This window comes from Polyodon spathula, chromosome 21 (assembly GCF_017654505.1).
Source record: "Polyodon spathula isolate WHYD16114869_AA chromosome 21, ASM1765450v1, whole genome shotgun sequence".
In the NCBI taxonomy this organism is placed as follows: domain Eukaryota; kingdom Metazoa; phylum Chordata; class Actinopteri; order Acipenseriformes; family Polyodontidae; genus Polyodon; species Polyodon spathula.
Genome location: NC_054554.1, coordinates 12,686,784 through 12,700,137, shown reverse-complemented (window position 1 = coordinate 12,700,137; position 13,354 = coordinate 12,686,784). Strand labels below are relative to the sequence as shown.

General features: G+C 38.0%; 1 protein-coding gene across 1 annotated transcript in view; it reads right to left on the bottom strand.

Moving 5' to 3' along the window:
- The window catches only part of LOC121296045 (junctophilin-3-like), a 50,225-nt gene that overhangs the window by 25,824 nt on the left and 11,047 nt on the right, over window positions 1–13,354 (bottom strand). The window contains exon 2 of the mRNA XM_041221199.1: window positions 8,496–9,285. Coding sequence (XP_041077133.1) covers window positions 8,496–9,285 — 790 coding nt within the window. The remainder of the gene's footprint in view (window positions 1–8,495; window positions 9,286–13,354) is intronic.

Here is a 13,354-nt window from a genome sequence, read left to right as displayed (position 1 = left end):
TAGGCTTGAGTGTCATTGGATAAAATAATGAAGTAATGTCTTGCTTTTAGTTCAATTGATCCCCATTGTTTGGTGAACTTTCAACTCTGCTCGTCCCACTAAATCTATATAAGATACAGAGAAAAGCGGTATAAAGTTTGAGATTAGAGCAACAAAACTTAAAATCACTCAGAAAGATTGTAAAGATCAGAGAAGCTAAGGGAGAAGGGCAACATCATTTTTTTAATCCATAACCCAACAATCATTTCCTTAATTAGATTTATCATGAAGTGTTTAATTACACGTGGGTACAGAAAACTTGTGAGTAAAAATATAAACAACTCATCACGCAGTGGTTTCTGTATGTCTTCCCTTGCTCATTCATTATTTTAACATAACCCACTTTGAACCATCGTGTATCCTCTATATGTGATATTCCTCCGTGTTGCATTTCAAGAGTAAAATCCTTTAAATAGCAGCCAAAATAAAGTGACAGAGGCACCAATAACACTTTGTGGTGTGTGATTGTACACCCAATATGTTAGTGTGGCAATTCAAGACCGATAAGGTTACTGTTTCAAAACACAGTGCAAATTACAAAATTATCTGAAAGACTTCATAAAAGTACAATCAGAAGCCCCCCCCCCCCCCCCCCCCCCCCCCCCCACACACACACACACACACTCCCCAGCAAGCTATACAAAATTACAATGTCACTAAAACACAGTAATAATATTGAGGAAAGAGTATCTTGCTCTTAATTCTGTTAACACTGACAGGATGTACTTTATTAAGCAAGGTTGTAGTTTGCTGCCCTCCCTTTCTTAGCCCTCCTACAGTAAGAACAGTATCTATGACTGCACCCCAGGGCACTGCATGTTCCCCACGTTGCCTTGCTAATGAGCCAGATATGGTAGGCTGGCCAGACGCAGGCCTCTATCCTGAAATCGTTCTGTGCCCTGGGCGTCTTGTTTGATGTGCTCACTTGAATAACGTTGTATTATCTGTGCGCAAAGCACCATTTAGATTAATGGCACAATCCTTTTGAGAAAATAATTATAGATGGAGCCGATCTTTTGAAAAACCCCAGGCTTATATTTTGAGCTCCTTTATATATTTATTTTTTAAATGGTATTATTATTGGGCTCCAGTCAACTGGGAATTGACACAGTGTCTGTATTCAGCATTGCATTTCTTTAATACTTGTTATCATCAACAGACATGTGTCCTTCGATAACAAACACATACATAAGCAATCAGTGGATTGCACCCTTCTTAACAGTGACTGAGCTCTCCAATTAAAGTATATTGTTAACCTTCTATATGATTGCTAACCACCCCTTTGGGATACTTAATACCATTGGCATGTTTGGTATATTTCATTTCTTACATGCTTGTTATCCTATTATGTGTCTCTCTATCATTCTCTATTGTTGTTAATGATTAGTTCATTTTTACCATGATTACTACCTAGTCCAGTAGCCACCAGGTTAACTTCTAAACAGTCTTCTGAAACTGGTTATGCGATTCCCATGGTTGTGCTATGCATTTATCATCATTTACCCTGGTTTGCCGTGTTTATTCATTTGTTCTTTCCAGTGCTATGCTTTACCATGCGTTTACTCTGCCTTATTACAATTTGCTATGTACTTCCTATGGTAAACTTTTAAGTGAACTGTGGAAATTGTGAGTTTGTAAATGGAAAATCTCTAGTTTCTCAGTGGTTGAAATAACACAGTTTTGCTGGTATGTTTAACATGGTAAACAATGACCTGGGCAAAGAATGGCAGAGAACAACCATGATATATATAGAACACCCATGATAATATATACTTGTTTAATAGGATATTAAACAAGTAAGAAATGACGCTCCCCTTCTTGATTTTTGTGCTAAAGGTGTTTCGGTTCATCCTGTTTTTTTTGTAGCTTTTAGCAGAAAGTGGGGCTTTTTTTTAAATATTTTGCTATAGATTTAGTAAGTTTAAACTACAGCACTTCCTGGACCTTGGTTATACAGAAGTATACAGGCACAGTGAGTAAAGAAACAAGGAAAAATGCCAAAGCGTAAATGTATTTTTAATGATGATTATCATTATTATTATTATTATTATTATTATTATTAATAAACTCAATATAAAAATATGCCATACGTACAACACAATATGGCTACTTAAACTAATTAGCCATAAATTATTCACCCAGGAGTGTACTGAAATTAGGTAGCTGCTTTAAAAAAAAGATAATACTAAGTGAGAGGTTGGCTATTTATATACCCATTAAAATAGCCTATGTTTAAATGGTTTAATTAGTCTTATCAATTATTTAACAATGTGTCCCGATTTTGAGCTTTGAAAATCTGGTCACCCTCTATCTAGCCCAATGGCGTTCAACCTCGTCCTGGGGACCCAGTCTGCTGATTATCATTCCAGCTGAGCTCTCAATTAATTAACTAGACCCTTAATTGAAATGATAATTTGCTTAAGTAGACCTTTCTAATTGTTTTCAGCTCTTAAACAGTTCCAGAGTTCAAATTACTTCTAAAATGTTAATGTTAACTTAAAATCTGCAACTGTTTAAGAGCTGAAAACAATTAAAGATGTCTAATTAAGCAAATTATCAGTGACTGAAGCTGATTTCAGGGCGATACACCTTTGCTAAATTACAAATGTCAGGGATTTACATCGCATACTAATCAGTGATGTCAGTTTACACAAAGGTTTGAACTTTATATGGCAGATTTTTCTTTTTTATTTGGATACCCCTGGTAAATTAGCTTTGTTAAATATCTTAGACCTGTCTATAAATCAGATATTTGTTATGAGCAGGTCTGACTACATTAAAAGCAATGTACGGCTTGGAATGGGAATCACAAGGGTTTTACATTATAGGCACAAAAATTTCAACTTTCTGACAAGAATGAATAAAATATAACCTTGCCGTTCATCTATGAATGTGGGTGTGCAGTTGAATTATTTATATATTCAGTGTAATACAATTTTAATTTGAAAATTGATTTAGGAGTTGGATTCATTGAACTTTTGCTCCAGTATAAAAAATAAAGTGCATTCACAGTATCCAAGCATGATGATAAAATAAACAGTTTTCTGCTTTATTGCATTAGGGTGGCTGTTCATTACTCTTCTGTGCACTACATTTAAACAGAAAGCAGGCCTTGTTGGCTCCCCAGTTTGTTCACACCAGCCAGCGCACTTGCTTTTATGATTCGTGAGGTTTCTTAGGAATGTCTTATTTGACAGAATTGTTAACAAATCGTTCATCCAAAATATCCAAATGCCCAGTAACTATTAACAGATCTATGAGCAGGGGAACCTACGAAATACAATGAGATATGGAGGTTGATTTTTTAATGTGGGATGTTGATTCAGGGAGACAGTACATATAAAACAAATTACATTTTGTAAAAGAACCATACTTTTGAATATTTATTAACATGGAGGCACTTTTCTTTGCGTGAACACTCAAAATCAAAAAGGAAGTGCTATTTAATACAGACCCCTGGTCCTGTTACATATTAAATCAATTAACAGGTCCTTGCTTATTATCCGAGTTTAGTCACAATGATTTTTCAATTTCTATTTATAGCAAGCTGTGGATTCTGGACAGAAAAATAATTGATGAGCTACAGTACAGGCAATCACTAATTATTCCATTACATCAGCCTCTCCCTCTCCCTCTCTCTCTCTCTTCCACTCTGCTACAAACATTATTTCCACAGCTTCCTTCTCACCCTGGCTCAGTTCGTGGCAGTGTTTCGGCACTAACTGACAAACCACCAAGCTCTGTCCCTTTCCTTTGTCTGTAACCCCTACAGGCTCAACCTGCATTCTCATATTGCTGCTTGCCCTTCCCAATCACTTCAGCTCTTTTTCTGCATGCGATTGCGTGTTGTTGTGTGAGTGCTACAGAGACTATCTGATTTAACCTCAGGCTTGGATTAGCTACACAGAAAACAGTAAAGGCCCGGTACAGCACCACAGGCCCTGGTTTAACAGTAGTATTTGAATACCCTGCTGTTCGGATGATTCAAATAATTGGTGCTTTGTTTTAGGTGGGTTGAGTAATTATCATTAAGAAGCACTTGATGGCAGGTATTAAATAAATCAAAACACATCAGATTATTAACGTGTTGATTAAAAAAAAAAAAAAAAAAAAAAAGAAAAGCTGCCCTTTCCTCACCTTTACAACTGAGTACCAATCAATGGCAATCAACATCCACACTGTTTAAAAAGCTGATTGGAAGTGACTTTTCCTCTCATCCAGGATGCTGACATGTTTACTGCTGTACTGCCGTAGCAAGTATATGCATATATCATTTCATATAGGGTTTTGTAGAATACAGGCTGATGTGTGAAAATAAACTTGTATATTAAAGCATGCTATACTATATTTTTTAAATACAGTCATAAAGTTTCTGTTGTTGTAATTATGACGTCTCAAATAATTTTCTATATCATAGTTTGTATTATATTTTGTAACCACTATAAGGATAGCTGGCAATAATTAAAGATACATCTCAGTCTCTTAGTTTAGCTATTTCCTTTTTACAATAATTACAAATTAACAATGATGAAGACATTCACTTAAACGAACGCCTTTCTCGCTGCAGCACCCAGTACTTTGGATAATTCATGATTTTTAAATGACTCACAATATTCAGATAAAATTTGCATTCGTCTTTGCACTTGATCCACAAAAAGTTACATTTTCACTCCAGAATCCCTCTTTTACAACTCTGCAACAAACTTACATCTGCATTTTTTGAGAGAGTGTTCAAATTGAAATAAGTGAGTGCTATATATGCTTATATATTCTACAACTTCAGTATGGTACATTTGTTACACAAAATGTATGCTAAAAGGATTCTTTTGACATTCAGAATACATGCCAGAATGTTTACATTTATAAAATACAAAAGCGATACCAAACCTTATGGTCCTCATGGAATCATTTTTTTATTTATTGAAAGTAATGTTTCTTGCATAAAAAACTTTTTTTTTTTAAATTTGAATTCTAAAATGATCCCAAAAAAATCACAAAAGGCTGCCAAAAGAAAGTCCTTATGAATATTGTAGTATTTGATACTAACGGACTGTAAAAAGCACCAGGCAGTCAGGATGGTGTGGGTTGTGGCCAGCACTTTATCTATGCATTAGTAAAACAGTAGATACCATAATGCTGTTATTCAGAGAACTACTTAGACATGTTTACTTCTAGCTACCCCTTTAAAGATGACTTACAGTTTCTTCTGTGGTCTGTAATGAGCTAAGCTATTCGAGCCACAGTGCGACACAGTTCTACCACCTCCGACACAGACATTTACAGATCCTGTGAACCACCAGAAAATAATTTCAATGTCTCATTTTCTTTGCCCTATGTCACATAGAACAAAACCAAAACAGCAAAACTCTTATTTTAAACAAGTTTGCCAGTAACTCATATCAATGCGATTGATTCAAAATTAGAGCCTTCATCAGTACACAAGCTAAAACACATGTATACGTGACTTTTACTTTATATTTACAATGTAGTTTATGTTTTTAAAACCTCTAAAATAACTCAAATTGGCCTAAAACAATTGTTACATATAATTTAATTGTTGTTCTCATGTGCCGTTCTCGTTCAGTCTATTTCACAATGACTCAGGCTTTCCTATAATACCTTCTGCCCCTGCACACTGTACACTGTGTCTATCTGATGCATTGGCAGATGTCATTGTTTCACCATTCAGGTTGAATCCACATAAATTATCAATGAAGCAGAGCCAAGTAATCACTTTTTAGTGGAATCATTTATATAACTACTACTACTCTGTAACTACAACATTCATCTTTTCATTTCTTTTGACAAGAGGTCTTATTTTATTTTATTTTTTTTACTGTCCTCCTAATATGCCAACAACAAGAGGTCTGGTATTAAACATAGTGTCTTGTGAGATGTCATAGCCAACCAAGTTTAATATAAATACATAGTGTTACACAGTGATACACAGTGTGCAATGTGAATCCTCCATCAGTGTGCAATGTGAATCCTCCATCAGTGTGCAATGTGTATCCTCTATATAAGCCTGGTTGCCTATTTTGTTTGAGTATTTCGACAACTATATAAAGTCAAGTGACTGATGCAATAATAGTCCACAGCTCCTGTCTGGATCCAGAGCTCCTGTGAGGAATTCAATTCCAGGTCTTGCTGATCACGGGAATGGGACCACATGCTGTATTGATCTGCAGTTTGACTCTTTCACTTGACAGTCTCATTAATATCCGAGACAGGGCAGGCTACAGAGCTGAGGTGCTGAAAACACCTACTTCCAATCACTGCTCCCGTCTGGCTATATGACTTTTAGCCCACATCTGGAAGCATGCAGGGCCCTCTGACCTATTGACACCTTCCAATTAGTTTGATGTTATTTTCCTGAGTAGCTCGCAGTAATGATTGTGATTGAAAGACCGAACACCCTAGGGCAAGCAGGAAGCAGCCTTTTACTCTACATGATTTGAAAGACAACATTCAGAGGTGTGTACTAGAACAGATATTTTCATTCAGCAAGCAGCAAAAGGGTAAATGATAAAAATGCATCTTAACTTTTTTTTTTTTAGGCAGACTCATTTTGAACAGAGATTTAATGCAGTTTGAAAGATAACATTTGAGGTCCTTTACTGCCACATAGAATCCTGCTATTGACCAATCAGGTTAAAGGAAATCTCTGTAATCTAATTAACATGGTCGATTAATTGTCCTGTGGCCCCGTTTGGAACCTCACGTGTAGATTGTATAAATAGCACAGGCATGTTTTCAGTTGGATGTGAAGGCATTTGTGAAGTTAATTCAATAGCATCTCATCTCTATTACCTGGGTCTGATTTGAAGTGAGATGGTGGTATCAACCCGCAATGTGCATTACACCAGAGCTGTCCAACCTTTCTGGTAATAAGAGCCATAATGATGACCAGGGATTTATCCAGACTGCACGAAAAGAGACAATGCCAGTATGTTTGTGCTCAATAAATATGATTGTGTTCTGAGGGACAGCCCTGCCTACACAAAATCACCACCAAATGGATTGCGTTCCTTCGTTTTCTTGAGATTTATAATCACAGCGTTGCGGTGGAACTGCTGTTGCTTCTGTTTTATTCTTGGCCCACAGCTTCATAATTAAGAGGGTAGCCACTCTATTTAGCAGCTGGCAGGTTTCAGCGAGACTTGGTTATTAATCTTGCCTTGTCTGAGGCTTCGGCACGTCGCAGCTGACATGCTGCAGGGTTCTCTAACCCTTTGTCAGCTAATAGCATTCTCAGAGCTTCATTAGGTTCTGCTGGGGAGGGCCCATCTTATTATGCCCTTTGTTCAGAAACACCGTTTTATTTTATAGCTACAATTAAGCAACACCAAGGCTGGCTTTTGGAATCTGATCCCATCACTATAAAGGCATATGCTACTTGAGAAATATCTTAACATAAAAAATACTATAACGAGAGGCAGGCCATAATACCATTGATGTTTAAAGAGCAATCCTGTACGGGTGTGAAATAGACTGTCATAGGTAAATTAACTAATCTATTCTTGTTGTTTAGAACTGTTTGGTATACCATTTTCCATTTCATTTCTGTACTGGGGACTTTTTAAAAATCAAAAGTTAAAAGCGTCCTGAAGGCCTCAATGTAGCTCTCAGTGTCATGTCTAACCTCCAAGTTCATCAAGTACACTAGCGTGTGACCATTAATTCATCCCCCTGCAACACTATCCCCAGTGTCTCAAATGTGCCATTTTGAAAGAACACATGTTATAAATAGGCTTGCTACTATTCGATTTTTTTTTTTGTCAAATCGATAATTAATGTCGACATTTATTTTAGAAAGAATTTACCAATTATTTTTCAATTCAAGCAGAGAATGGGTGAAATTGACTTTTTATGCCATTGAAAAAACATCTCATTTAGTGAACCCTTTTATCATATTCAACATGCAACAAAAACATGGTTACCACCATTTTAATTGAAACAATGCATGAAAGTGCACAGTCTTTGCAGGTCTTGATGATTGACAGTCATTTAAATAAAAGCAGAGAGCATACTAACACTGCTTCAGTCAATGAGATCTGTCAGAACAGAATGAAACTACAATAATAACGGACCACTGAGATGACTGGCAGTGACATCCCCAGCCATTCAGAGCAGAACGTGACAGACAGCACATATAAAAACCACACCAACTAGAAAGGATTTCTGAAATATTCTTTTTGGTAAGAAAATAAAATATAGCAAGTGTTTTTACCGATGTTAATCATATATAAATTTATTTCAGTCTAACTCATAGTTTTTGTGAACTCAACATTTAACAAGCTTTACTGATTAATATCCAAACATAGCAAGCCTAGTTATAAACTAGATTTGAAGGATTTGAGGGAAATCTTTAAGCTAAAGCTACACCCTCCATCCTTTAACTTGCCCTTGTCACTCCATTTGATGAGCATCATAAGAAAAGATATCTGTTTACTTACCTGGATAGAGCGATTTCCGCTTTCTGCTTGCCGTCATTCGATGACCTCTCGGCAGCCTCCACGGCGCGGTCCACCTTCTCCCGGATCTTGCTCGCCCGCAGTGGGATGAGGTTCTTCCGCTTGCCGCTCACCAGGATGTTTTGCTTGTACTTCCCTTCCTCCTTAGTGCCGTCGGGGAACGTGGTGCAGCCGTAGCCGTGGCGTTTGTTGCTGACCCACTCCCCCTCGTACTTGAGCCCATCTGAGCGCTGACTGAGCCCGAAGCCTGACCTCTTGTCGTTCTTCCACTCCCCTATGTAGGTCTCAGTGGTGGTGGCGTCAATATCATCTTCAATGATGGAGAGATCAGCATCGCCCTCCCCTAGACTGATGGTGGAGTTGATATCGCTGGCGGCTGAGCTGACGGTACTCATACCGGCCTCGCTGCGGAAGGAGCTCTGCTTGCTTCTCTGGCTGGCCAGTGAGCTCTTGGACTCAGACTTGCGCAGCTTCAGCCCGCTCAGTATCGACCGCCGGAATAGACCCTTCTTCTTATTTTTGAGTAGCTCTGCGTCGCTGTGCATGGTGAGGACAAAGCCTCCCCTGGAGACGGCTGGGCTGCCTGCCGCCGCCCCCCCTGCTCCCCCCACAGCATCCGGGTGCAGCGCCGTGCCATTGCTGTGCTCACTGCGCAGGGAGTTTATAGAGGTTCGGAGCGGAGAGCGGATGATGGCTGCGATTCCATACGGGACGCTCTGCCGGACACCATATCCATGCCGCATTCCTCCCACCCACTGACCCTGATAGGTACCTGGGAAGACACAAAAACAGACTGGTGTCAGTTCAGCGTTAGTGCACTACCAGATTCCAGGTTTTAAAATTTAAATTCACATTTACTATAGCACGTGCTTCTTTCAGTACTGCACATTTGAGACCAACAGTATATAAGGAAGGAAATGCACAACAGGTAGGATATATGAAATTATTTTGTTAGCTGCAACCACTTTAAAGATTTCATTTTCAAAGCTATTTACTCCACATTTGCGCACATGGAAGGGAAAAAAATCACACTAACAATTTTAAAACAAATGAGAAACAACTTTAGACTGCTCAATACATTTAAAGCCCCTAAATTAAATGTCAGGGTTGTTTATTTATGTGGTGACTTTACTGGGTGCCTTTTTACCATCAGAAAAATGGTGTTAATGACAATTCGAAGTAAATAGCTTTGAGAATCTAGCCCCAAGTGTTTTTTTTTTTCCCAGTTGTGATTTATTAATCATCTTATTTACATTATTTAATAAAATAGGACATCATAAACCTGCTTGCTTCGAAATAATAAGGTCAAATAGGATTATCTGTTTTCCTTTTTCTGCAAAACCTCCTCCATTCCACACCTTGGCAGTGACTGGACCTGTAGTGGCAATCAGACCAGGTCACCAGTGTGGTATTTGGCAGCTTTTGTCTTTACCAACCTGGGAGGGAGAATTCTGCTTACTACCGCCTCATCACCACTTCAGGTCAAAACCTAGTTGGAGCCTAGTGAGTGAATGTAGACGTGTGTGCTCCACTCTGTCAGTATTATATTTCTCAATGTGTCGAACTAGTAAGAAACAACTTGAGACCTTTGGAAACAGCATTTAAAAAAAAAAAAACTATTACCTCATATAACGACTAGTGATCACCAGTCTCCCTTTCATCTGTTTGATTCTTGTATTTTCTACTTCAATTTGGAAAATGCAGATATTTAAACAATATACATGAAAAGTTGCTCTTGCTTCCTGGTACAAATTACTTCAACCTCACTCTGATAGACTGATTCTGACTGACCTACAGCACACCTATCGCAGTCTGAGATAGCGTATCAACTTTTAATATTGGAATACTCTTCATTTTGGTTAAAAAAAAAAAAAAAAAAAGTCAGCCCATTAATAAAAGGGGAAAAATACAAAAATGTATTTGAAGGCATTAGTTCCTTAGAAACATCTTGTCAATAGAAAACACTGAGGAATTGAACTGCAGTAAGAAGGTAAAGGTCATGCACTCCCTCCAACCTAAACTCATCACCTAATCACTACATACTTTCCTCCCTTCCTTCTCCTGCCAGTACTGTGGATGGTTCTTTGAGATGCACTTGTGTTATATTGGAAGTATGTCAACACTGAAGTGGGTCTTGAATGGGACAAGTAGTGGGGGACATGTGACATGTCTGTTGTTATTTTTACATTTATTTATGTTTTTATTTTGTTTGCAAATTCACTTGTGGTGAAATTAGAATGTGGATATAAAAAAACAAAACATTCTGTAATTTAGACCGTGAAATGCCGTGAAATAAGGAATTTTTTGCCGTGAAAAAAAAATACAGACATAATAATAGGATATTAAACGGGTAAGAAATTAATTATATGGAAAATGTAGAAGATGTTAGCTACAAACCATTTAAGAATTGGCCTCTGAGCCCCATTGCTCCCTGGGATACCGGCAGAAACACTCTGTTGCCTGGGATTTTTCATCTATTGCTATTTATTTATTTAAAGTAAGAGGTCTTGGAGACACAACATCAAATGAAGGACTGTCCTCTTGGCAGCAACCCTCAGCCCTCACTCTTTTATTAAGAGACCTACTGGAGAGTTCTCAATAACAGCTTTTTATTGAGAAAAGCAGAACTAATGATATGTGTTGAGATTGCCATTTATTAACTGAACAACATGAAGATTCCTCATTCATGCTAAACCTAGAAAAACAAGATTCAATTCCTGGTATTGATCAATTTTGGTCACTCAGTTCTTCCTATTTCTGTTCATGTTTCTAACTCAATGCCACGTTGAAAGCACTGACAGAGACTAATGTTATAATTCCTTTAAAAATGCAGTCTTTTCTTTTTTGCAGCAGCAGCAACAGCACTGGCATATTGAAGGAATGGCTTTATTCTCTGTACTGTTGTTATTCTCAGTGCTGTCGATTCCCACACACTGTTTCCCACATACTCTGGGTGGGTGGTAAAGGATGGATCACGGTGCATTGAGGGGGTGGTATTGGGACCATTCCTCCACCAGTCAGCCAGCTTGAGGAGCTGGGAGCCTGTCTATAGGTAGCTTTCTCCTTTTCAAGACAGAGGGTTGCCAGCTCTTGGCTTGTGCCCATGCCTGGTTAATGGTCCCTTCATTAACCATCTAAGTGAAGGGACCTTATATGTATTCTAAATCCCCCGCCACCCCTTTGTAACAATTCCTTCGGTCCATTCACGAGGGATCTAAATATTTACTGTTTTAATCAGTAAAAGAAAAGGAACTTTAAACCAACACCTCTAACAGAGTGTGTGAGTGTATTAAGTGCATTTTTGTCTGAAGGAAGTTATATTAGAGGTCTGGTCCCAATTTATTATTTAAAATTCATCTGTGTTTAGAGCCACTACTGTTTAGATCAGCTGGCTACATCCCCAAATTGTTTTGCCCATTGAAACTGGGGACATGGGAGCATCTTTAAAGTATTTCTCTCTTTAAAACTATGTGACATGCCAGGGAGGGTCCCATTTTGAATTATTTAAAAAGAACAGTGACTTTGTATAAATGGGCAGGTTTAGCCAGTAAACTTTGTATAATATTCCTGCATATCCTGTCATTCATTATCACCAGCAAAATGTGATTAAGGAAACTAAGATGTAGAAAAAGAAATGGTCATGCAGACCACATCCTTTCTCTTCGTGTCATTTTCTATTTCCTTCGGCTCAAATAGCATGCTTCAGTTAGTTTGGCGCCACATCTGTTGCACTTATTAACTTAGTACTGATAGACTGTAAAGGCTGATTCTTAAATTAGCTGCTTGTCTGCATTGTGGATGCTAATATAAGGGCTGGTGAAAGAATCAGTATATTGTGGCAGAAATTAAAAAAGGTTAAGGAATTACATTCTGAGAAAATATATTTGCAATAAAATATTATATATTGAAAATATACGGACACTGCTGACAGACGTTCTATTATTACTCAGTAATGGAATGGCAAATAAAGCACAGCTAAGAGATGACATGAATTAATGACACCTGTTCAAAAATTACTGTTTACTGATAGAACACTTGACTAGGGAGTTCCATTATTACCTCATAACACTCTACAGCAGGGCTTCCCGAACCCTGTCCTCAGGACCCCTGGTTTACATTCCATCTGACCTCTCAATTACTTAACTGAACTCTTAGTTGAAGTAATAATTCTCTTAATTTGTCCTTTGTTTTCAGCTCTTAAACAGATGGAGATTTCAAGTTAACTATAAAATGTTATAAGTAACTTTTTATGGGCTGAGAAACATTAAAAAGATCTATGTGTCAAGGCAGGGCCCTACTTGTAAACAATGTTTGGTGTGTGTGTGTTAGTGGCGGTGGTTGGCAGGGATGGGGTTAATTTCTATCCCTGCCAAATATATGTGAGACTGTGGTGGCTGTTCCCAAATTAGATAATTGGTGCTAATTAGGAACAGCCACATGATATAAAAAGGGAGCTAGAAACTCCATTAGGACAGAGGTTTTTGCTGCCACATGGAGAGAGACAAACGCTGTCTTTAAAATAAAACTAATCATGATAGTGGAAGAGTTGGGTGAGGGATTTTCTTTTGTTGATGTCTGTGCTCATGACTTGTTTTGTTTGACCTTTTTTATTTTGGTCTGTGAGCAGTGTTTTGATTTACTTTTGTTTAAAAAATGTGCACAACAACACTTAAATCCTCTGAGTCTTAATGAGGCTTTGCCATCCTGTCAAATATTGTGTCCAGTGTAGGATTATAGCGCCTCCACGCACATAGGCCATAGCAGGTACTGCAGGTGGACAATTTTTTGGAAGGAAGACTGGCATGACCAGCACCATGACCATGACCAGTTGAAAAAAGAAG